The sequence below is a fragment of the Castor canadensis genome, chromosome 1, assembly GCF_047511655.1.
Source record: "Castor canadensis chromosome 1, mCasCan1.hap1v2, whole genome shotgun sequence".
Taxonomy (NCBI): Eukaryota; Metazoa; Chordata; class Mammalia; order Rodentia; family Castoridae; genus Castor; species Castor canadensis.
Genome location: NC_133386.1, coordinates 187,044,900 through 187,072,505, shown reverse-complemented (window position 1 = coordinate 187,072,505; position 27,606 = coordinate 187,044,900). Strand labels below are relative to the sequence as shown.

General features: G+C 34.4%; 1 protein-coding gene and 1 pseudogene across 1 annotated transcript; both read right to left on the bottom strand.

Annotated features, from left to right (window-relative positions):
• Nucleotides 1-409: 409 nt before the first annotated feature.
• Nucleotides 410-1,333, bottom strand: LOC109681075 (olfactory receptor-like protein OLF2; annotated as a pseudogene).
• A 14,402-nt stretch (nt 1,334-15,735) lies between these two features.
• On the bottom strand, nt 15,736-16,674 carry LOC109681072 (olfactory receptor 5AR1-like). Its single transcript, XM_020155651.2, has one exon. The coding sequence runs from the start codon at nt 16,672-16,674 to the stop codon at nt 15,736-15,738; it is 939 nt and encodes a 312-aa protein (XP_020011240.2).
• Nucleotides 16,675-27,606: the final 10,932 nt, after the last annotated feature.

Genomic DNA, 27,606 nt, shown 5'->3' with positions numbered 1-27,606 from the left:
ATATTACCTATTGACTTACTTCCAAGTGTAATGATGGACATTTAAAGATGATATACAGTACATAGGAAGAATAGAAACAAAACTTAATATCACTCTTTAAAAAGGTCACTGAATCAATATTAATTTTTAGTAATAACTCAGAGAGAACAAATTGAATTATGTGGGAAGAATTTGCTCTACCTCGTTATATGCCACTGTTACATACTCATCAATAAAAAGGGAAGAAAAGTACATTTTGTGTCAATTGACAAAATTAAACTATTTCTATTTTTCACTACTTTAGATGGAAGAATAGACCAATAATTACTAATCTTTACACTGAACTTAGTTACATTGGTTGGTGTGACCTATGTAAAAGTGTTTAATTTTATGCTTAGAATCCCCAAATTTGTTGATAAAAACCATGATTTCAACAAGAACAGAATTTAGTGTTGATTGCTGTTTTCAGAGCACCCTTCACATCCTTATTTCTTTAACTGTAGATCACTGGGTTTAACATAGGGATTCCAACTAACAGAGGACACCTTGTCTGTGTCCATTGAAAAACTAGAACTGGGACAGATGTACATAAACAGGAGTGTACCATGAAATTTGGCCATAGGTGTTAGGCGGGAGACACATGTAGAGGATGCTTTGAGTTGGCCCTCATTTGAGTTCATCCTAAAGATAGTGGCAAGACTGTAACTGTACAAGAAGAGGACAGTGAAAATACTGAACCCCAAAACACAGCCACCTACAGTGAACAGCAACATCACATTGATGGATGTAGCTGAGCAAGAGAGGGCTAGCAAGGGAGGGATGTCACAGAAAAAGTGATTGATAACATTTAACTTACAGAAGGACAGTTGAAATGTGCAAGAAGTATAGATTGCTGAGTCCACCAAGCCTACAGCATAGGCAGCAGCCACTAGTTGGGTACAGATCCTGGGGGACATTGTAGGTGTATAAAGAAGGGGATTGCAAATGGCAACATAACAATCATAGGATATGACAGCCAATATGAGGCACTCCACATCTGCAAAGGCTGCAAAAGCATACATTTGAATAGCACATAAATTATATAGAATCTTCTTTTGCTCAGATAAGAAGTCAGCCATCTATCTTAGGAGAGATAGTGGAGTAGAGGACATCAGAGAAAGGTTGCTCAGGAAATAGTACACAGGTATGTGAAGTCTAGGGTCTGTGTGAATCAACAGGATCATTCCAAGGTTGGCAATCAGAGTTCTACCATAAAAAGGAAGAAAAGCAAAAAGATCCCCTGTTGTACATTCTGTCTAGCAGAAAGTCCTAAGAATACAAAGTCAGTAAAGACAGTGCAGTTCTCAACTATCATCTCTGAGATCTGGAAATTCCTGGGTGGTAAAAGAATATGGAATTGAAGAGTCATCATCATCTTACTTTATTCAAACTTCAACTGGTAGTGTTTTGTTGCAGTAATTCAAAACAATAGAATGCTACAATTGCTTAAAGCAAACTGAGTCTACCAGAAATATAGCTAACAAAAAGTCATTAAGACTTACTAGTCCATCAAAACTCAAAAATGTGTTTTTGTAGAACGTTTTACAGAGGTTGTAGCACACAGTCATTTAAATTAGATTATACTATTTCCACACAATTCTTAGTAGTACTGTGATGAATTTTAATACCTCACTCTTATAAATAAAGAATCCTCAGGAAAGAAGATGCTAGTTATTATCAACAATTACTTTGTCCAGATATCCAAACAATTCTCAAAAGACATTTGTTGCTTTCAGTTTTGTAGACATGTTCTTGCACTCTGTAATAGAGAAGCATAGTTACATGTGAACTGTGGGTAATGAAATCCCATTCCCAGTCCCTTGTCTTATAAATTGTAGCAGGAAGTGCTATGACAGAGACCTTCTTCAATATTGCATTCTTATACTTCCCTATTAGTTTCAAAGGTTCTATCCAGCTTCAATAATAGCTTTGTATCTCATTGTCACTAGGATGTAGATCTGCTGGAGGCAGAGGTACAATGGTCTGCATAAGCAATAAGCCTGAACATTAAGACAGCAATATGGCAAGCTCACCTTTCTCACCTTCAAAGCTGCAGCTGTTCAGGATTATAAAGAATATCTGAACCAAATTTCAGATATGCAGGTATATTAGGTAGCACAAGAGGTCATAAAGGATTATGACTTCCTACATAATATTCACATGATGTCTTCACAGCAGATGAAATGTACATAAAAGATATTACAAAGTTCAAATATCTACCATCTCATATACTCATAGGCATTTTTTGAATTTTAATCCTTATTCCACTTCCCTCAAATACCTTATAACCTTTAATGTTTTTTTTCCCTATTTTTTGACATACCAGTTAAATCTGCAGACCTGTGATTAGATAGGACTTACAGTCCTTTGGGAGTCCAACTGAAGTAAAAATCTCAAAACATATTCTACTCAGACATCTTGTACCATGTTATGCATGTTACCCTCTAATATGAATATGCATGAAAAGTGGTGTTGAAATTAGATAAACAAAAATGCTACCCTGCATTTACAAAGGATTAAAATTTTAACTTCATAAACATAGCTGCTCCTCCAGTACATGTAGCAAAATTCCCACTGTCCATGAATGGAAAATTGTAGTAGCAATATGTTGCTAAAAATTTGTTAACTTAAATAAAAAATGTGCTTTAATAGAGAAAGCCTTGTTCTAATGAAGTGAAGCTGGTGATTTATTTTTTTTTTCATTTTTCTTTTATTATTCATATGTGTATACAAGGCTTGGTTTATTTCTCCCCCCTGCCCTCACCCCCTCCCTTACCACCCACTCCACCCCCTCCCGCTCCCCCCCTCAATACCCAGCAGAAACTATTTTGCCCTTATCTCTAATTTTGTTGTAGAGAGAGTATAAGCAATAATAGGAAGGAACAAGGGGTTTTGCTGGTTGAGATAAGGATAGCTATACAGGGCATTGACTCACATTGATTTCCTGTGCATGGGTGTTACCTTCTAGGTTAATTCTTTTTAATCTAACCTTTTCTCTAGTTCCTGGTCCCCTTTTCCTATTGGCCTCAGTTGCTTTAAGGTATCTGCTTTAGTTTCTCTGCATTAAGGGCAACAAATGCTAGCTAGTTTTTTAGGTGTCTTACCTATCCTCACCCTTCCCTTGTGTGCTCTCACTTTTATCATGTGCTCATAGTCCAATCCCCTTGTTGTGTTTGCCCTTGATCTAATGTCCACATATGAGGGAGAACATACGATTTTTGGTCTTTTGAGCCAGGCTAACCTCACTCAGAATGATGTTCTCCAATTCCATCCATTTACCAGCAAATGATAACATTTCGTTCTTCTTCATGGCTGCATAAAATTCCATTGTGTATAGATACCACATTTTCTTAATCCATTCGTCAGTGCTGGGGCATCTTGGCTGTTTCCATAACTTGGCTATTGTGAATAGTGCCGCAATAAACATGGATGTGCAGGTGCCTCTGGAGTAACAGTCTTTTGGGTATATCCCCCAGAGTGGTATTGCTGGATCAAATGGTAGATCGATGTCCAGCTTTTTAAGTAGCCTCCAAATTTTTTTCCAGAGTGGTTGTACTAGTTTACATTCCCACCAACAGTGTAAGAGGGTTGCTTTTTCCCCGCATCCTCACCAACACCTGTTGTTGGTGGTGTTGCTGATGATGGCTATTCTAACAGGGGTGAGGTGGAATCTTAGTGTGGTTTTAATTTGCATTTCCTTTATTGCTAGAGATGGTGAGCATTTTTTCATGTGTTTTCTGGCCATTTGAATTTCTTCTTTTGAGAAAGTTCTGTTTAGTTCACATGCCCATTTCTTTATTGGTTCATTAGTTTTGGGAGAATTTAGGTGATTTAAAGTAGAGTTAAAGGCATCAGAGAGAAACAATTGAGAAAAAATGAAGTAAAAAACTTCTCTATCTAACTGCCATTTCTGGGGTCACCAGTGCCCAGAAACATGATAATCACAGACAACAGTCTACTGACAATGTCCTTCCTTCAGAAGGAGGATGCATGATCCTGGCCTTTACCAAATATGTTCAAGGAAATTTCCAAGGGAAACCAGGCTCACGAATTTCCATTATATAAACTAGGTGCTGTAATTCTAGTAATGAAATCTATCTTACTCAATGACTTATTCAATGAATTTCATGCTTCATTTATTTTGTCAGCATAGTTTGAAATTATACAGAGTAAAGGAAACTGCTAAACATACAAAAACTAATAACTACATCCTGCAACTGCCTGAGCTCTGACATTAAACAGTGTTTTCTTTTGGTAAAACTTATACAGGCATTTATAACTGAAACAAAATAAATATTAAGTGGATATTCAGAAATCAACATAGCCATATAACCAGAAACTAGAAGAAAAACCACAATATGGCCAGGATTACAAAGATTGTCACCAAACTCTAAAGTAAATTGACACTCAGCTCTGTATGTTTCAAAACCATAGAAAAGTAAGATCACATTTATTGCAGCACTACTCACAATAGCCAAGTTATGGAAAGAGCCAAAATGCTCCACTACTGACGAATGCATCAAGAAAATGTGGTATCTATACACAATGGAATTTTACTCAGCCATGAAGATGAATGAAATCTTATCATTCCCAAGTAAATGGATGGAGCTGGAGAACTTCATTCTGAGGGAGGTTAGCCACGCTCAGAAGACCAAAAATCGTATGTTCTTCCTCATATGTGGACTTTAGATCTAGGGCAAATACGGCAATGTTGTTGGACTTGGGTCACATGACAAGGGGAGAGCACATATGGGAGGTATGGGGATAGGTAGCATGAAAGCGTTTGATGTCCCCACTCCAGAGGAACTAATACAGAAACCTTAAGGCGACAGAGATCAATAAGATAAGGGGATCAGGAACCAGTAAAGATCAGTTAGAGAAGAATCAACTTAGAATGTAACTCATTTGTACATGGAAGCAAGGCTAGAAATCTCCCTGTATAGCTATCCTTATCTCAACTAGCAAAAATGCTTTGTCTTTCTTATTATTGTTTATACTCTCTCTTCAACTAAATGCAGAACAGTTTCTACCTTGAGCAAGGGGGTGGGGAGGGAGAAGGAGGGAGTGGAGAGAAAGGGAAAGGGAGATAGGAAGGAGAAATGGCCCAAACATTGTATGCAGATATGAATAAACAACAACAAAAAAAACCTCTTTCCTTAGACTTCCTCTGTTCCATGTTTTCTCTTAGATGTTCTTTAATCTCTCAGTTTTTGCCCCCAGACTTGCACTGTCTCTTTAGCTTTCTTTATATATATATATATATATATATATATATATATATGTGTGTATATACATACATGTTTTATTGTAACTTTTTTAATTATTATTTTTCTCTAGTTCCTGATCCCCTTCTCCTATTGACCTCTGTCACTTTAAAGTTTCTGCATTAGTTCCTCTGAAGGTGCTCAGACTTCAACAACAGTTTCACCTAAAATCTGCATATGCATAACTCTAAAATTCACAGTCTTCAGACTTGCACTGTCCCATATTTGCTTAAGCTTTTCTTTGGCTTAGCTTTCCTAAAGCCTATGTATAAAGTTCTCTTTAGCTTTCTTAAAGTCTCAGCCCTCAGGCTTGCTAGCAATTCCCCTTTAGCGATCCTCCTTCAGCAGTTCTCCTTCAGCAATTCTTTTCCTTTCAAAAAGCCTCCCACACCAAAATGCCAAAAGCCCAAAAGCAAAAGCCTCAAGCAAAAGCCCCAAGACAAAATCCTGGGGTCATCCTTCAATGAGTCTTTTATACCCAGTAGTAAACAGGATGGAACAGAGGTTCCATCCATTGTAACAGGTGAAACCTGCCTTCCTGCTTCTTTGAAAGTAAACAGCTTAGAAGCAGCTGTTCTGCATTTCCCTCTTCTGTGGCCGGGGCTGTGCCTATCTTTGCCTACAGATAATCTTAGGAAAAACAGTTGAGCTGCACCTCAGCTTGCTTATGTCCAGTTCTCATAAGCTTCTCATAACCTGCTCTCCACAACATTGTTGCTCATAAGAAAGAATAAGGAAAGAGCATGATTAAATTTAGTACATATGGCACAAGTGGAAAAACTTCAAGATTCTTTTCCAAAATTATCTTTCCTCTCCCCAGATATTTTTTCTGTCACAGTTTTCTATAAACTGTGAAACTTTCCCACAAATTCCAGTTAGAAAATATGAAGATCCTCTTGATTTTTTCCTACTTTTTGGTATGTTTTCATAGGAGGATATTTAATGTCAAGTAGAATAGCCAAGACAGTCTATTTCTTTTGCTCATACAGTTTTAATGGATTATTGATTGTCACAGTTTCCTCAGTTCTTCATATGTGTGGTCATATCAATATTTTCTCAACTAGCTTCTCCCAATATGTTGACATTATAAACTTGAACAGAATCAACTGAGGTAGTCAAACATTGATTGTGTACTTAGACAAATGCTCTTTATTAAGTGCCTGTGTAGATACACTACTTACTAATCTGCATCATGGTTGTTGATGCTATATAATTTATGCTAAAAGACTATATCATACTCTAGTTAATTATAATTTCATAGAATATAAACAAACACAATACTATTGCATGGATTGATTTTCACTTTTTGGTTTTCCACTTTGTTTTTCAGTCATAATTCAGCATAGTGCAAAACATGTTATTCTAGAGTAATGAACATTCACAGTCACATATTAGAAGTTATGATTTAATATATAGATCAATAAGTATATAATTATATCTTTTGGTTGTATTAGGGCTTGAACTGAGGCCTCATACTTGCTAGGCAAGTACTCTATCATGTTGGCAGTCCTTTTTTATGATCTTTATTGTTTGGATAAAGTCTTGTGCTTTTAGCTGGGATTGATCTTGGACAATGATTCTCCGTCATACACCATCCACATAGTAGGGTGCCACCACACCCACAATTTTTGTTCAAATTGGATCATGCTACCTTTTTTCTTACAGGGGTTGACCTTGAATTGTGATCTTCCTGGACTTAACCTACTGAGTAGCTGGCATTACAGGCATTAACCATGATGCCTAAATGTAGACTAATTCTTCAGGAGAGTCTTGATGAATTACTAACATGAACCTTTAACCAGGTTTGAGACAGTTTGGGAGGACAAACCGAGAGGAAGGTGCTATAGAGAATACTAGCACAACAATGGACTTTACTCGGACATTTACTTGAGATTTTGTTGTATTTTACTCATTCATTTTCAAAACAATACTGAAGTTTTGAACTCAGTACCTCATGCTTGTCATGCAAGAACTCTGTGTTTTCAGTCATGTCCATAATACATTGTTTTTGCTTTAATTATTTTTTTAGATAGCATTTCATTTTCTCGGCTTGTCCTAGAACTGTGATCTTCCTATCCCCACCTTCCAAATAAGTGGGGTTATACATGTGTGCCACCATGTCTAGCACTGTATTTTACTTTTGAATGACATAAATGATCTTTCCAAGACAAAACAATGGTATAGACAACTAGAAATTCAGGAATAGAACTACTTTCAACCCAGGGTTTTTGATAATTTCTAAGAAAAAGGAATTCAGTTAATGTAGAGGAATTTGCCTCATGCATTATTTGTTCTTCTTCTTTTTCTAAACTTACAAAAATTATAAAATGAGATGATAGATTAGGGCTTCTTTTCTGGATTTCCTAAAAATTGTTATTCATAAGAAAGAAAATAATTTCATTCTGTAAAACATGTTCTTGAGCCTTAGCTCTGTGTTTGTGTGTGTGTGTGTGTGTGTGTGTGTGTGTGTGTGTGTGTGTGTAAACTCATGAATATGTCACTTTTAAAGAAATATTGTCAGGTAAAAAAACAAAGGAATTTGATGGAGTTTTGTGTGTGTGTGTGTGTGTGTGTGTGTGTAAACTCAGGGCTCTCTGCTGGCTAAGCAAGTACTCTACCACTTAACTCATACCTCCAGTCCTACTGCTTTGGGTTTCTTTTTCATATAGGATCGCCAACTATCTTTATGTAGATTGGCTTTAGACTGTTATTCCCCTGCTTCTGCCTCCCAAATAGCCAGAATTACAGGGATGAGTACTTGCAAGAGAACCTCAATAACTTTTTGCATAACTGACCTCAAATTATAATCCTGTTTCCTTTTCTCTGTCCCTTTTTTTTCGTCAGTACTGGAGTTTGAACTCAGGGCTTCATGCTTGCTGTGTATTCTCTCTTACTGCTTGAGCCACTCTGCCAGCCATTTTTTAGGACAGTTTTTTTTTTTTTTTTTTTTTCAAAATAAGCTTTCTGAAACTATTTGCCAGGGACTGAGTTCTAACAGCCATCCGCCTGATCTCTGCCTCCAGAGTATCTATGATTACAGGTGTGAGGAATCAGTGCTCCACTGTTTCCTCTTTTTGATTAGCTGGAATTACAGGTGTTTGCCAGTGCACTCAGGAGTCCATAATTTTATAGATTGTGATTGCTTTGTAAATTTCTAAGCATGCATAAAATACAGCTTCCTTTTAAAAAACACCATTAAAATCATGCATTTATACCAAAGATAATGTGTATGTGTTTATATTTAATTGAACAAAGAATCACTTGAGTTTTCATTCAGTTGCACTTATGACTATATCATTTATTTAACAAGGTGTTAAAAATATGTAATTTAATATGATCTCTCTAAGCTACATTTCATGTTATTTATCGTAATTCAGTTTCTCAGGAGGGAAATTTTTATTAATGTAACCTATGCACCGTATATTCCAGTGAAAAGAAGACAATTCACCATTTTCCAATTACTTTATCTACTTTCTTATGTTTCCATTATTTTCTTTGACTTGCTATTGCTTTTGGAAATGTCTTTCTTGCCTCAGCCCCATCTTTCTACTAATATTCATGTTACTATTAGGCTGCTATTTCTCATGACCAATGCGGATAGGTCCATTGACCTAACTGGGGGTGACTGAGGATTAAGAAAAAAACAAAAAGACAGACATAGAGAAAGCTGAGATCTGGTGGGCGTGACACTCTTGATGAGAGATGCCAGCAACCCCCTCGGCCTCCAGGTGCACTTATTTATACAGCGTAGATGGGAAAGTGGAGTGGAATGCAGGTCCAGTTCTCATGGGTCCAGTCGAGTAGGCAGCAGGAGCAGAGCAGCTATGGTGTGTTGTTATTTAGTACAGACTGTACTGCCCAGGTCAGCATGCCCTGTTTTTCTTGCAAGGCAGCCTTGTTGAACCTTGCTTCCCCTTGGCTGGGTGCATAGCTATCAGCCAAGAGGCCTTTGACATAGCCGTGCTTACGTCAAGGTCTCCTTCCACTGCCTCGTCTCCCATAGTTATCAATGATGACAATAACTCAAAAAATTTCCCATGAAAAAAAACATGGACAGGTAGGTTCATAATTCTATTAGGAAAATACTTCACTGGGCCAATGAATAAATGCCATCAATTTAACATGAACCCTTGCACAGACTTGAAGCGGGGACATATTCCACCTTTTGCAATGGGGCCACACATTCTTGATTTTAGGATTGGAGAATATGCAGGGATTCACCAAGGCCAATGTGGCTACAGTCTTCCTTCTGCTCTTCAGTCCTGAGTACTAAACCTGAAAATGTGGATTCTAACAGTACACCTGAATCATATATTTCTAGAGGATTGGCCCAGCTACTCCCATACTAAGTATATGCAGTGCTTCCAACATGGAAGTGCTATCATTCCCATATTCCAGATGATGAACTGAAACTTGGTCAGTAATTTTGAACAAGGTTTAATAGCTACTGATCAAAAAGACTCAGTCCGTGAGATAAGTAATTCAGAATCTTTGCTCAGTTTTTTTATCAGCGGACTTCAAATAACTGAAGGGAATTCCTTAGTTTATTATGGGGGAGCTTTATCTCAAAGTGAAAATCACAGGGCTTCTAGTCACTTTACAAGGCTTCACCTTCACCTGGAAAAACAAAAATCTTACGTATTGTAGAGATAAACAAAAGCACAAAAGGAAGTAGGGAAGTAGATGCTACTACTAATTAGATGTCTGACAAAACAAATTCATTCTCCCTCAAACTTGTACATTGATGATAGATGAGAGAGATAAGTAAATTAAAGGTAAATCCCAGGTTTAGAGTTTTATAACCCATAGAAAGGTGGTGATGGTAATTTAAATAATAGAGTGGACATACTGATGATTTAATTTTTAAAAAATAGACAATGTTTAGCTATTTACTATTGATGTACTGTAGATTCAGAACTATTGTTATATTTATTTAATCACTATTCTTTTTTTATTTGTGTCTTGTCCAAATGGGTATGAATACTTAAATTTTGACTCTATCACAAGGTAGAAACTCTGAAGCACTTCAGATTATGAGGTTGGAGAATGGTACTGTGAAGACCATGCTTTTTCCCAAGATTTGTGATCATCACAAATTCCAGAGTACTTTTGCCGTGTTTTTGTTTTTCCTATCTACTCTATTACCAGGATGGGAAATCAAAGGTGATTTTTACTAATCACAAACATTTCCCACATTCACACCCCAGTGTACTTTTCTCTCTGCATGCTGCCCTTCACAGATGCATGCTACTCTTCTATCATTGTCTCCAAGTTGCTTTTCAACTTGATTTCTGAAAAAAAGACCATCTCTTATAATGGTTGTGCTGTTTGTTTATGTTTTTATTCTCTTTGGCTGACTCAAAATTTTTCCTCTTGGCTACAATGGCTTATGCAACCTAGTGCTTTACACCATTATTATGTGCAAGATGATTTGTTGCCAGTTTGCACATGCAGTATTACATATGTGTGTGGAGGGAATTGCTGAGTCAATTTTTCACATAATTAATATTTTCCATCTAGCATTCTGCTCCTAAAACATTTGCCACAACTTTGTGAAATCTCTCTGATCCTCTTTCTGTCCTGCTTTGACACTTAAATGCCTGACATCATTCTAATTGATTTTTCATGAGTATCGGTGGAAATTTCCTCTTGCAATGTTGGTCCTCTTTTATGTCTGTATTATAGCAACTTCCTCAGAATAGGTTCTGAAGAGGAAAGAAAAAACAGTTCTATACTTCTGATTCCTATTTATTGTGGCACACTGATCTTCAATTATCTATGCCCCAAAATAGATCACTCTATCAATATTATTAAAGTGACTTCAGTGTCTGCTACCCTAATTAATGCTACGCTGAATCTCCTAATATATAACTCAAATAAGAAGGGTGTCAAAAATGCCTATTGATAAATGTTTAGCTAAAATTTGTTTCTCAGCATAAGATGAAATGAATCTGATCATTTCAACAATATCTAATATTTGAGTTATCCCTTATTGTTATAAAAGTCAATTTAATATAGATACTCTCTAAGATTACCTATGGATAATAAGGCCCCATCACAGAATAGGGCCAGAGCTTAACACTAGTGTTAAGATCTTCACAGATCATTTATATTGCGGCAATTTTTTTGTTATTTTTTAAAGTAAATACTATATTAAGCATTTACATCAGGGGAACAGTTACCTTTCACTTATTCTCTGATGTCTAATAACCTTAGTTAATTTTTCTCTTTATTCTTTATGTGTCTTTTAGACTTACTCTCAGTAATGGATGTCATGGACACAGCATACCCCCCTGTCTGTCTGTCAAAGACAATCATTGTAATTCAGAAAGACTTTTTTATCAATAAAATTGATTTCCATATAACTATGTAAGATTATAGTTTACCGGTCCAAATCCTACTCATTCTAAAAGTATTCCTCAAATACTAACACCTGTATTTTTTCTGACACCCCCTCCAGTTTCTGAATATAACATATTCCCTCTATCTCTCCCTGTTCTCTCTCTCTCTCTCTCTCTCTCTCTCTCTCTCTCTCTCTCCAGTTTTACATTTGACAAGGGATTAATAACAAGAATATATAGGTACCTCAAAAAACTAAACTCCAAAAGAATAAGCAACAGTAAGTAGGCAAATTCACTGAACAGGCAATTCTCAAAACAAGAAGGTCATATATATTTTAAATAAATGAAGAAATGCTCAATATTCTGGACCACAAGAAATGTTCAACATCCCTAGCCATAAAGAAAATACAAATCAAAATGAATTTTTACCTCATTTGAGTCAAAATAGCTCTTATTAACAGCACAAACAATAAATGCTGGCAAGGGTGCAGGAGGAAAGAAGGAACCTTTGTACACTGTTTTTGGGAATGTAAATTAGTGAAAACCCTATGGAAAACAGTATGGAGTTTCCTTAAAAAACTAAAAATGGACCTATCATTTGATCCAGTGATATCAGATCCTGGTATATATTCAAAGGAATGTAAGTCAGGATACCGTATAGATATTTGCACACCCATGTTTACTAGTTCACTAGTCACAATAGACAAGCTATGGAAAAAGCCCAGATGCTGTCTTGATAAACTAAGAATATATGGTGTGTTGACTCAATATAGTATTTTTCAGCCATAAAACACAAATGACATTTGCAGGTAAGTTGATGAAACTGATCATCATGCTACAAGAAGAAAGGCAGGTTCAGAAGAAAAAGGTCACATGTTTCTCTCATAATTGGGATATAGACCTATAAGATAAATGTCTATATAAATGTATACTTTTTTGGAATACTGGAGCTGCTTGAGAGGAGTAGGAAGAGCTAGAAGAAGACAAGAGAGGGTAGAGAATAGATAATATCAAAATACACTGCATTACTAAGAAGATGGTTTAATGAAATAGATGGAAAGCTGTTGAATATTTAGGTTGTGGGGGGGTAGTGAAAGAGAGTAATAGAGGGGTTAAACTGAATAAAGTACAATATATTCATGTGTGAAATATTATGACAAAAGTCCTTTGAGCAATCAATATGGAGGGGATACAATAAATACCTCCATAAAGTAATATATGCCAATAAAGACCCTTAAAATGATGTTATTTATAGAGAACAACAGTATAATAGCGCCACAGCCAATGAAATAATTCAAGATGAAAACAGAAACGGTGTCTTGGGATTGATCAAAATGAAGTACTTTAGCCTGAATAGGAAGCAGGAAATATATGTGCACATTCACCAAAATAGATGTTGATTCTTTGTAGCTAATTATGCTATTTCAGCCATGAGCCTTGGCACAGTACCACTGAGGATAATAAAAAATGAGGCACTGTTGAATTAATTATCTAAACTCACTTCCTGGAAATGTGGGGTCTGGGACTTAGTTCAATAGTGTAGTTTTACCACCTGGCCTTAGTTGAAGAGTGGTGTTCCAGCACAGGTAGCCATGCAGAAGTCTCTACTGAACTCAGGTCTCTACTGAACTTCAACCTTTTAAGGTTGAAGGCAGAGACTGGACAAAAAATCCAGAGATAGACAGACATATCCTTGGCAAGAACCTGCAAGTGTTGTCTGACAAGCTAGATCAGCAGGCTCCATTGAGGACAGGAACAAGAGCCTGGAGACTGTTTCATATAGTGTTATGAACTGAAACATCCCTTCATTTCTCAGTAAGAAATAAGTCCCTAGGAGTCAGTTGAGTGTGATCACAGGACTCTAATAACCAATATCACATATATCATGTTAGTGATAGAGATGTATAGATATAATCTTAAAATGATTATATTAAATTCTGTTGAACAGGAAAACAATATCACCTTGAGACTTCAGTACGGTCACATAGCTCATAGTTTATTATGACATAAATTCATAGACATGTCTGCCTCACTTCTAAGTCCTAATCCTTTTCTAAAATCTCTCTGATCTTTATAATTTTCTTAAAATGAAAACAAAACAAAGTAATCCCCCAAACCATGGATTCCTGCACAAGAATAAAAGGTATTAAACCAGTGTCTCTAAAGAAAAACTAAAGAACATATATGTGTAATGTGAGGAAATTTTAATTACAAATATGTTTAGTTTCTGATACAATAAATGCAATTTTTAATATTAAAAGCATGCATATAGAACAATTTATTTGGACAAGTACACTGAATAGATAGTATCAATGTAATTAGTATTGTTAATGAAATATCTTAATTTGGGTAGATAATCAACAGTGACTAAAATCCTATGATTTGCATTTTATGAACAAGTATGTCATTTCAAATTAGAGAGAACAAATACTGAAAAGACAGGGAAATATTTTATTTCTTACAAACACTTTTAAATTTAAAATGCAACAAAAATATCCTGCTAAAATTTCATCCTTTTGAAAATTGGTTTGTTCTTATGATATTTGGAAGAATATAATCTTTAGCACATTTCACAGCTGAAGGATATATGAAATTCAGGAAGAGGATTTAAATGGAAAACTGTACAACCATGCATGTTCTGAAAACAAAATGAATACACATGAAAAGGTGAAAATGGGTTACATTTTAATGATAGGATTCATTATTCAGTTCTTACATGCTGAAAACACATGCGATTAACTACATTGAACCTTAGAATATACTATGACATCATCTAACATCCAACCACTCAGAGATGACCACTATTAATATTTGGTTGAGAATCATTTTTATACAATACGCACATTTTTCATATGCAAGAATATACAAAATAAATTTATCTGTAGCAATTCAGCATTTCAGTTTTTAAAATTTAAACTAATATTTAATAATATTATAGAATTGTGCTATGAGCTCATTGAGGGAGACTGACACCTCTTTCCAGAGACTTTCTCTATCTGCTTCTGTTGCACAGTTGTGGTCCAGTTGTCAATAGCAACCTATGTGTCTTCCAGAGTGAAGGCAAGAAAGAAAGTACATGAGCACTGTGTGAGGTGCCTTGAAGAACTGATGAGGATTTCAGAATCTTAGTATGAAACTTCTTTCCTTCCACTGACACTATTCCTCATACCAGATTTCATCATAGTGTAAAGTCAAGAGCTGGAATTAGATCTCTTATAAAGAGAACACAGTGCAGTAAAATGAAAGGAAGGGAGATAGGATATATTTTTTCTGTTAAATTTTTAATGGTCCTTTTTGCACTGGTTTGCTGGGAACAACACTTTGCTCATTTAATAATTTTTTGAATGGATCCTGCCGCACAACATAGTAAATAGCAAAGCAGAGCAATGAAAGAAAGAGGCAAGCTCATTGTTTTTATGAATTTTGAGTCTTAAATTGAAAATTTGTTCATCCTTATTTATTTATTAACTACTTATTTACTTATGTTATGATGGAAATTTAAGAATAATATATAGAAAAAATATAACAAGATCTAATCTTACTCTCTAAAGTTATCTTTTGAATCAGTAACTATACTTGTTACAATAGTTTTTATTAATTTACAAAGAAGAGGTTGATTGTCTTACAAGAAGAGATGCTATACCTTATGACATGTCATCGAGACCTTGATTATCTGTGAAGAAGGGAGGGATAAAAGACTCTTCTGTTTTGGGACAAAACATTGATATTATTGATATTATGAATATCAATAATTACTACTCCTTGTATTCAACTCAGGTAACAAAGTAAGAAGTGGAAAATTCCTTCAAAGTTTCATTGGTGAGAATCTATGTGAAAATACTTGAACTTTACTCCCAGAATCTCAATCATTTGGGATAAAAACCATGCTTTCACCTAGAACAAAATTTAGTGCTCATGAATTTTTCCAGAGCACCCTAAACATTCTTCTTTAGAGAGAAGGCAAAGCCAGTAATTGCTGAGCCTTATACTTAAATTGTGTGCACTCAAAAAGAATGGAAAATATCATGAAGGTTGTTTGGGTGATGACCAATATCAACATACCAGAACATATTCTCAGAATATTCAAGAAGTTTTGAATGGAAAACAAAGTTTTACCAAAAGCAGAATTTGTTGCTGATTGCTTTTCTCAGAGCACCCTTCACATCCTTATTTCTTAAGCTATAGATAAGTGGGTTTAACATAGGGATCACAACTGTGTAGAAAACAGAGGACATCTTGTCTGTGTCCATTGAATAACTAGAGCTGGGACGGAAATACATGAACAGGAGTGTACCATGAAATATGGCCACAGCTGTTAGGTGGGAACCACATGTAGAGAAGTCTTTGTGCCTGCCCTCTGCTGAGTTCATCCTAAAGATAGTAACTAGGATGTAGCTATAGGAGAGGAGGACAGTGAGAATACTGCATCCCAAAATAAAGACACCAAAAGTGAACATCACTATCTCATTGATGGATGTACCTGAGCAGGATAGGGCTAGCAAGGGAGGGATGTCACAAAAAAAGTGATTGATGATATTTGACTTGCAGAAGGACAATTGAAATGTGAAGGAGGTGTGAATTGCTGAATCCACCAAGCCTAAAATATAGGCAGCAGCCACTAGCTGGATACAGATCCTCTGGGACATTGTAATTGTATAAAGAAGAGGATTGCAAAGGGCCACATAACGATCATAGGCCATGACAGCCAACATGAGACATGCTATGTCTACAAATGCTACAAAAAAGTACATTTGAATGGCACATAAATTATATGGAATTCTCTTTTGCTCAGATAAGAAATCAGCCAACATCTTGGGAGAAACAGTGGAGGAATAGCAGACATCACAGAAGGATAAATTACTCAGGAAATAGTACATAGGTATGTGAAGTCTGGTGTCCATGTAGATCAGCAGAATCATCCCAAGATTGGCAACCAAAGTTATACCATAAACAAGTAGGAAAACCACAAAGAGCCCCTGTTGCACATCCTGTCTTTCAGAAAGTCCTAAGAATACAAAGTCAGTAAAGACAGTATAATTCTCAACTGTCATCTCTCAGATCTGGAAATCCCTGGGTGGGAAAAAGGAAATGAAGTGAAGATTCATCATAACCATATTGTGTTCATACTTCAACTGGTGGTCCTTTGTTGCACAAATTTAAAACAGGATAATGCTATAATTGCTGAAATTAAGCTGATTCTACTAGAAACACACCTAACTAAAAGTCAATAAGATGATAATGTTATACAACATGTATATGGACATTGATACAGAGATTATAGTACACATTCATCTAAATTAAATCAAGCTATTTCCATAAATGCTATGTAGTATTTTAATTAATTTCAGTGTCTCTTTCTAATAGATTAAGAAGTTAATGTGACCCAGTGTATGCACATGTGAATAAATGAATAATAAAAAATTTTTAAAAATAAGTTAATATCTTCAAGCTGAACATGACTTGATTTCTGCTCGTACTGTCTGGAGGAAAGATGAATTTATGGATGAAATTCCCCAATGTTACAGGGTAATGATGAAGATATGAACGAAGACTCATAGACCTTCATCTATGGTATTTAATTTATAGCTGTGTTTTATAGAAAATAGAAAGGATCATGTCTGCATTCAAAACAATTTTGTTTCTCCTTATTTAAGTTAATAAAATAGTAGCTTAGTTATGATTGGACTTCTACAAATCTAAAGGCAAAAAAAATGCTGGTCTGTAGCTTCTATTACTTAACATCCAGAAAATTTATTTTTATTTGAGTTTGGTAAGTGATTCAATGTTAATATGATAATATTTTTGAAACTGCCAGACGAAGGTAGGATTTCAGAGCAGAGTGATTTCCCCTCAGGGAAATTTTGGCCATTTTCAGAGGTCACCTAGGAGGAATTGTGCAGAAAAAGTTTACATGCCCCAACATTATTTTTTTATTCAGATTATTATACTATCATCACATTATGAAAAAGTGAGTAAATCATAAAAAATAAAATGTGTGTGTGTTATTGTAAGTAGTTAAATATGGCATATGAGTTAGAATTGGCTAATTTTTAAAATTAATTCCATACATTGAATTATAAATCAAAGTTCAATTTATTTTATGGAAAATGAGATTCAAGTTTATATCATAACAAAATATAAAAATAAGACAGAGGAAATTGTAAGCAATTGGAAAATTTTAAAGCAGTTAGTAAATCATAGGAGTTGAAGGAATCATTTTGCAAAAAGAATATCAGCACCATGGAGAGCAACACATGTGCCTTGACCCTCCTAGCCTCCTACATATCCTCGGACTAGGACGCTAATTCTAATAACTTCGTAGACCTTGTGTGACTTCTTATCTCCAGAATGAGATATTTCATATATATTTTTAAATGCAAATGTATTTTTAAACTTGAAAAAATGGAATTTAATATCTCCAAAAATAAAAGTGATAGATGTTACAAATAGTTGGTCCACGCAATTACAGAAAGATATGTGATGCTTTCAGTTTTGTAGAAATGTTCTTGCTCCCTTCAGGAGACAAGGATAGTTAAGTCAGAACTGCAGGTAATGAATACCTAGCCTCCAGACCTCATCTAAAATTGTGGAGCAGACAGAGCAGTGAAAGAGATATTCTCACAGGTGGCCTTCTTATATTTTCCTCTTAACTGACAAGATCCTATCCAGCTTCAATATTAGACTTGCATCCCATTGTCACTAGACTATGGACAACTATGTTAAAGATCCAATAGAGTAAGAAGGTTTGTGGCTCCTGGAGGCAGAGGTAGAAGAGTCTGCATAAGTTGTAAGCCTGAGCAATTAGACAACAATTTGCAGAGATCATGACATGGACCTTCAAAAGTTAATGTTGTTGTCAGGATTCTGAAGAAAAATTTACACTGCATTTCATAGATGTTAGTAGAACAGATGGCAGAAAGGCTAGAAAAGGATTATGATATGCTTCATGTGATTTCCTGTTCTCATCAACCAGTATCCATTGATCTTGTCACAGCAAATCAGATGTAGATAACACATGATACAAAGCTCTCATGTACTCCTTTCCATAGCCCAGAGACATTGCTTCTGAACTGAACTCATTCCAACTCTCCCAACATTTTTATAGAGTTTCAATGTTTTCTTGGTCCCTATATTTATACCAGTAAGTTCTCTAACTTTTGGTTAAAAAAGAGTTTGTAGTCCTAGGGAAGACAACTGAATTATAGGGCCCACTGATGTATTCTACTCAAAAAGGATCTATTGTTTCAAGAATGGCCCTATGAAGTGGAGATATAAGAAAAGTGGAATTGAATGTCAATGAACTAAAAAGGATAAAATGTGAAAAAAAATTAGAGATCAGTGTATAGGTAGTCACTTTTGGCATAAATTCATTTAAAAATTTCTCCCAATAAATAGATCTTAAAAGTAATGATTTGGGTGTCAATATGAAAACATTTTAAAACCATTGAAACTACAATTAAGTGATAGAAGTGGTAAATGATTTCTGACCATATAGATAAGCTATGTTAGTGTTTATCTATTCCATATTTTCTAGTTATAAATATTAAAATACCCAAAAGTACAATAACTAAAGCAAGTATTTGGATTAAATTTCATAGTCTCATTTGGATTCATATTGTGGTTTTAGTTTTAAAATAATAAAGTATTACATAATATAAATGAAAAGAACAGTAAATAATTTCATTACCTGATCCAGAATTACTCACTTCTTTACAGGATTCAGCAACATCTGCAGTGTTCAGCACTCTCTCATTACTGACCCAGATTATAACCATCTCTTTACCTGGTCCCTGTGTGTGGAAATTTTGGTCTCTCAGGACTAAGTGATGGCTCTGAGAACAATATGATTTAACATCCAGTATTTCATACAAGTAGAGTAGGGAGCTGATGAAGAAATGCAGAATATTTTTCTCCATTCCTGTCTGATAAATGCCCCAACTTACATCACATTAGCATGAATGTAATGATATCAGTCTACCAGCAGCCACTTCACCAAAGACTGAATAACATTTTTAAATGTCATAAAGCAAAAAAAAACATACATACCAACACACTTAGACACAGACACACAAATATCATGCCAGAAACAGTCACAACATAAGTATTAAAGGTATTTTGCTTATTAAAGGTAACAAATAGCATAATGCAAAGAATTAGTTGGCTATAATATTGGATTTTTAATTTTTAAATTTAAAATGTGGTCAGAAAAAAATATACTTGTGCTATTTTGTGTATTATGATTAGAAGCAAGGCACTCTCCTATATTATAATACCTTATTTCATCTATTTTTCAGTGGCCATTTGGCTTGTATATAGTTTTTGTAAACTGTCTGTATGTGTGTGAACTAATACAACCATAATTTATGATAGGCAAGAATTTCTTGGAAGTAAATTGATATGGTGAATGAATTTCTAGCATGTCATAGACAATAGGTTAGGTAGAATCCATAGAAACCGCTCATAAAACATCTCTGAATGAAGAGCGATAAAACAGATTTTACCTTTAAAAAACTTTTTTAATTTATGTGAACTGTCCCTTGGGCATTATTAATATTGGTGTTAATAAAAATTGAATTCAAGTTACATTGCATTGTACATGAATCAGCACAATGAAAATTCAATTGTTGCCCCCTGAAATTGCACAAAATGCCAGCCCTGGGTTGGCAGTCTTCTGAGTGTTACTTTATACTGTGTGAATCATTGCACTGCACACACAAGCACAACTTTCTATGTGATATTTAAATGAATACTGTTCATTATTCTATCAAGAAAATGTACAATGATCATATATAATTAGCTGAACATCATGAGTCTTAGCATGGTTGATGTAATGACCACAAATTCTGTATCTGAAAAGGAATGTAACAATTTCTGAGATCTACTATTCCAAGTACTTTCATTTTACTTTTGAAAACTCACTTAGAGTACAAAGTCATGGCTTTTAGGTAGGTATTTTGTTTTCCTCTCATATTTATTTTTATGAACATTTTCTGTGGCCTTTTTCAAAGGTTGAATACTCATGAGATGAAATTCCATAACACTAGCATTTTTAAGTTTGAGAAAAGTGATTCTTAGTCAAGTATTAATTTTAAATATTTCATTCTCATTTGTGTATGAGGTTTCCAACACAAAAATATCAGATGTACACCTGCAGGAAATAGTGAGGCAAACTTTAGTCCTAATTTATTGCAAATCATTTTTCTCTAAACTAACCGAATACTGAATAAAGTAGTTTATTGTCTTCCCAGTAGGATTCGTATTTCTCTTAGCCTTATTTGGAGACAATAGAGCCATATGTAGGTACTTTCTTCTCACTTCTTTCCAAGTTTAATTTTTTTTCCTTAAATTGCTTTCCTGTCTCCAGGGATGTCTCATTTTTTCAGGTTACTGTGTATTTAGATAGGATTGGAATTTCAATTCACTTCCTGTTAATGCAAGAGTTTGGGTAAAAATATGTTGATGGGAATTGGTTAATACAATTTATATCACAAATGAATCTATTTCAATAGAAAATGGCTTTTTCTAGTGGTGGACAGGAGAGACACAAGGTAGAGTGAAGGACATAATAGAAAAACAAATGAAGAAAACAAAATACAAAAACATCTCCGATATTAGTCATCCCTGGTGTCACAGCATCCCTGGTGTCACTAGTGCCCAAAACATAATCATCAAAAGCAATTATCTATTCATAATGTCAGTCCTTCAGGAGATAGCTCTATGGCCCAGTGTCATTGGCTTTTGTCAAATAATTTCAAAGAATGGTACCAAGGAAAACCAGATTCACTAATCTCTGTTGTCTGAGCACGGCAGTGTAATTTCAGTAATACAAATATTTACAGAGAAAACTGTTCTACTAGACTAATCTGTATTAAATTTGCAAGCATAGCTTGAAAATATGTTCTGTAGGAGAAACAGGAAAAAATTTAAAAATAAATAACAAAATCCTGTAGTTGTCTGAGCTCTAGAAATAAATAGTATTTGCTTTTGGAAAATTTATTGAAGTATCCATAACTAAAATGAAGTAAACACTAAGTAGATTTCAGAAATGAAAATGTTCTTGCATCCAGAAAATTGGTCTAAAACCTCAATATAACCAGCAATTCAGAGAATACAATTATGAAAGTGTCATAATGAAATCCTGTTTTGCACAGTTAACATGCACTAGTTGAAATGAAGAGAAAAAAACTATTCAACACGGTGTAGGAAAAGAATTCCTGAAGTGGTGCTGAGTTTAATAAAACCAACAATAGTGAATATCACTAAATCCTATACCAGTATTGTTGCAGGAGGTTGCTAGCTGAGATATGAGACAGAGTCAACTTAGAAGGAAGCACTGTTTTATTATGCCAGAATAGACCCAGCGGACTCATGTCCAAAGGCTGAGCCTAAGAACAAAGAGGGTGTCACCTTATGTACCCTTACAAGCAGATTACCGAAGCAATTAAAAAAAAAAGAAAACCACAAGGTTTAACCATATATGGTTACATGTAATTCTATAGGCCACTTCCCCCTAGTTATTTAGTGCCCCCTAGCCCTAACGCTATGTGACCCTCTTCACCTTTGAATTCTTTAGGTTTTATCTCTCTGCTATGCCATCCCTTCCTCCCTGCTACCTTATCAGAACTCAGGACTAGTTTGTTTTCTTCTGATCCTCCTCCCTGCTACAGGATAGTAGAGCAACAAAGTAATAGGAAAGGGGGACATCATTAATAATTTACAATTATTAGACCACAGAAACATAAACAACATATAAACATTGTGTGTATCAAAGCATCAGCCATTCCCACAAGCTAAACTCCAGCCATGTGCAAGGAACTCACCCTGCTGCTCATGTATTCTCTATAGGGCAAGGATTGCCGATGGCCTTGTACGGGTCAGAATCCATCACTGCTAACTAACAGCATGAACTCAACATCTGTAAGATAGAGATGAGGAAGAACTGCAGCACATAGCCAGCAGAGGGAATTAGTTCTCTTTTTGGAAAGAAGATCCACCAATTTCTTGGAATTAATTGCCGTGGAAGGGCAAATTTCAGACAAAAAGCTGTTCCTGACCAAAAAGAACATTGTAATGTGAAGCTGAGAACCCATCTGATTAGAACGAGCATTCTGGGATTTGCCAAGAGAATAATGAGATAAGCAACTAGAAATGCAGTGAATAGACCCTTTTACATCACAGAGTTAATGGTAATTCGCCAAAAGAAGACTTCAATTAATGATGAGAAATTTGTCTTGTGCATCTGTGTTTGTTCTTTTTATAAAGTGTTACAAAGTTATTAAAAAGGATACATTTGGATTTTTCATTACACAAGACATCCTAAAATGTTATTCAGATGAATATAATTTCTTTCTGTGAATTATTTTCTTCACACTGAGAAAAAAATTTGTTAGAGAAATATTATCACTAAAAGAAAAAAAAAGCCTGAAAATTTCTAGTGTAAGAAGTTGATAAGTAAAAAAAAAAAAAAAAAAACAAAGAAGTTGATTAATTTGGTTTCTAATCCTAGATGTAATTCCTGAAGTCTGTGACTTGTCTTGGTCTCTATCACCCATTCTCATGCAGTACATTTGAATAATCTACAAATGAAATCAATCTACAAATGAATAAATGCTACAAAGGAAATATCAATGAGAGTCAGACAAGCCAAAAGAACCAAGACTTAACATCTCATATGTTGTTTTACAGAAAGTATTATATTTATTATATTATTCAAGTAACCCAAGTAATTTCATCACTGAAAATAACATTGTACGTCAGTTAATAAATGAAAATTGTTACAGTACTTTTTTGAATATTAGGATTTACTGAAAAAATGAAATGTTACATTGAATGATTCTATCACCATCACCACTGGTTTGCCACAAGTTTTAAAATCCCTTTCTGTAAATAACATGAATCCCTGTAATAGCCAAAGAGCAGGGATAAACATGTAGGAACAAGACTATAACAAATATATTTGCTTTCATTGGCTCTTAAAGTGAGCTTTTAATTAAACTGAAAATGGTGAGGCAAACTATAAATGGTTCTGAGGTATATAGGCTTCTGGTGGTTTTGTCCATGTTTTCATTTACCTATGTATGTTGGGGTGTTAGTATGTCTGTCATTTATCTCTTGATATATGGAAATTGAAAATGTATTATTGTTATTTCTTCTGTATGAAATATTATGTCATATGGTCAATTTGTACTTTAATTCAATATTGGTGTTTGCAACATGTTATCTCTATTATTATTATTTGAATAAAATCAGAACAAATGTTAAATTTAAATATGACACATCACTTTCAGAGTTCTTTGTTTTTGTGGTAATGGGGTATGAACTCAGTGTCTCATATTTTCTAAACTCTGTACCACTCAAATCACTACCCCAGCCTTTTTTTTTTTTTTTTTTTTTGCTTTAGTTACTTTTTTAGATAAAGTTTCATGCTTTTTGCCTAAAGCAGACTTTGACAGTGATCCTCCTACTTACAAACCACCATGCCCAGCTTGAGGAATGATATATAAAATGAATGTTTTACTTATGGATTTTGATTAAAATATTCATGAACAAATCTTTATAATCCTTATAAAAGTGAAGTTACTCAAATTCACCCATGTCCAAAAAGAAAATATCATTATATATTATATTGCAGTTATTTGACTTAGTGAATATGTTTAAATCATTCATCTACAAATTCCATAGTACTTTACTCCACTTTTCCAAATTAAGTAAAGTTTCATTTGTACTACATTCTTTAAATATAGGAAACCTACTACTACTTAAGTTTCCTGAAGTGGGACTGTAGATCACATTTTATTTTCACATATTGACTGTTGGGTTTTGAATCTCTTAAGCCAATCTCTCACTCTTTGAGTTATTCAAACATTATTAATTATATTCCTGACTCAGCAGTCCCCCTGAGAATACTGCAATAACTTCATCAAAGCTTGAACTTTCAATTCTTTACTCTTGTTATAGACTGATCATTGTCAGAAACTGACCAGAATTTATTTAGCAGTATGTTGGCTGGAGATCATGTATCATACTCTCTTCTATGAAAGTCAAACATCTAAGGAAATTGAAACAGGTTGTCTACTTCAAGGTGGTCAAGTCTTCATTGGTCATCAAGTGTTTCATCCCTCTCGGAAAAAAAATCTCCTTCATTTCTAATTTAGAAATTATGGTAATTAAACAAATTGCTTTTTTTATTAATCATTGTATATTTCTTTTCTCTCAACTTTATACCTAATACCTTCAGTTCAATTGTTTTATGGCTGTAAAACCTGTACAATACTTATTACATAGTTTCAGATTTTTATTATCTGAACATATGTGTGTAGTTCTGCTTTCCAACATTCTGTAGCATAGAGACCTGCGTGAGCAAAGATCAACAGAGATGTGTTGTTAAATATATTTAAGCTTTCAGACAGTAAATGTTTAAGAAAAATGGAAATAAGCAATATTGAAATCTGTTTCTACTTTTATAGTTCATATATATGCATATGTATATATATATAATTTATAACCATGTATACTTTAGGTGTGTTTGGATAAGTTCTATTCATTTTCAAAATAGCTTTTTTGTAGTGTTATATAGTAGTTCTTGATAATTCAGAGGAGTCAGATGTGAATTTTGTGTCTAGCCCTATCTCCTACAGCTACAAATGACCTTTATACTTTCTCTTCATCTTTGTTTGTCATTTTAGTCTGATTGGACTAGAATAGTCATTGAAGTTGTTCATGGCAAAGAGATATGTATTCACATTCTTCTGCACATAAGGATGGATCTACCTTCCTTCCATAAAGAGGCTTTTTCAGTGCCTCTTCATTCAACACTGCACATGTGAGAGTGAGGGGTATGAATGTAAATATAAACTACTGTTGCTTTATTACCAAATTTTATGTGTTTTGTGAATTAGTTTAACTGATCTCCATAGATATTATCATTATCACATATTTCAAATATTAACTTTTGATTCCATCTCTAACAACCTGATTAATCCAATAGAAAAGTGAGATCCAGAAGTAACCAGTAAAGTTGTATAATCCCATAAGTATAGGGAAATATACTTAAGAAATATTAAATATAGTCTGTTTTTGTATCATAGCTGGACACTTTGATTTCCTTTAACTTCAGTGTAAAAAGATCTGTTGTATCATATAATTTCAGGAAACACATAGAAAATGAATAAAATAATCCTCCAGAGGTTTGTGAAGCATACCAGCCTTGGAAGGAACTTTTTGTATTGATCGTGTCCTGAGGTATATTTTATACTATATATATCATTGAAGAGCACCCAGTTCTTCAACTGTGTGTTAATACAGTTAATTTACTTCATTTAACCTCAAAACATATAAGTAAAAAAATCTACTTGTACAAAAAAATAACAACCAAGATCAAAAACTGAAGTATATACACAAAAAATACAGGTAATTCATGCATCTTACCTAACCTTGTCTGGGAGAAGAAAGGGGTATTAGTCTTTTCTCAAAATCCTTTTAAGGCTTAACTATATCTTAGGCTAAAACTGGGAATACAATCTTTATTAAGGAATTGTTTCCTTAGTGATCTACTACAACTACTTATCATGTTTTATGGTATGCATTTAGGTGACTTTGTTGATATCAAGATGGTAAATTTACTGTTATATAATTCATTGCTGAGGGAAGCCCAAACTAAGTGATTATAAAAATTTACTACCAATTAAGATGAAGACACCAATGTGTTTGTGTTACCTAAGGGTTTTGCTACTATTATCTACATTTCTAATGCATACTAGAAGGACTGGGAATTATCTTTCATCTAAACAAATTTCCTCATTAGGCAATTACCTCTTTCCAGGGAATAATCCTTTACAGGTTACACTCTGTTTAGGCATAACTTAAATTTATCTTCTTAAACATGCCTGTGTTTTCAAACCATTATGCCTGACTTAATAATATTTGTCATTGGTTGTTGCTTTACATTAAGGAATGATGTGATTTAGAGAGACTAAAGAGGAGATGCATGGTAAAAATTGGAATATTCATTATAGGATACAGCAAAGTCTTTGAGGCTATGTTCCAGATTTATGTAGAATAGTAAGACAGAAGAGTATAGGTCATCTGCAGTTTCATTTTAATCATAATTCCCTAAAAATAATTCCAAACAGACAAACTTTGGCCTTGTAAATTCAGCATAATAAAGCTCACAATCAAATCACTTTTTTGTATTTTGGGACATCATTGCATAGGATTTTAATTTTTAGTCTTTTTTATTTTACCTAACTGTGGACATGAAGCAGTGAAAAGGCTAATTTTTCTTCTCTTTAGCTGATACATACACATGATAAAAGGAAACCAATAGATAGCTCAAATCATCATTTAAATGTTGCAAAACAAGTGAAGATATGAGGAGATAGGTTTATTGAAGAAAAATTAGTGTCCTCCAAGTTAATGAAAATCCATTGCTATAACACTTTGCTTTTTTAATGCCATTCAAATATTTTCTGCTGTGTTGCTGCTTTTCTTACTGTGTTTAAATTACTATAAAAAATAACATAGACTTTGTGGGTTATGAATAACATCAAAAACCCATATCACAATTCTTGAAAATTCTAAATAATGGCTTGGGTAGAATTGATGTTTAGTAAAAAGCCACTTTTTGGTTCATAGGCAACACAATATTCACTGTCTTTTTGTCCCTCTTGGCAGAAGGGACCAAGGAACTCTTAAGCGTGTATTAAAAATGCACTCATGCAATTTCTGAGCACTATGTCTTTTGAAATTTATTATGTCCCAAGAGCTTCATATCTTACTACCAATATTTTGGTGGTTGGGATTTTAACATGAGGAAACAAACCATAGCTATTATCATAGGTCACAACTGGAAAAGATTAGGGATTAACAGAGGAAATATGGTTCAGGTGGAATTGCAGGTAGCTTTTTACATAAGTCAAGAATCATTCATAGGTATTTTTTCACCATGATATCTTCTAACTTGTCCTAGTGTGCCACCACCTGCC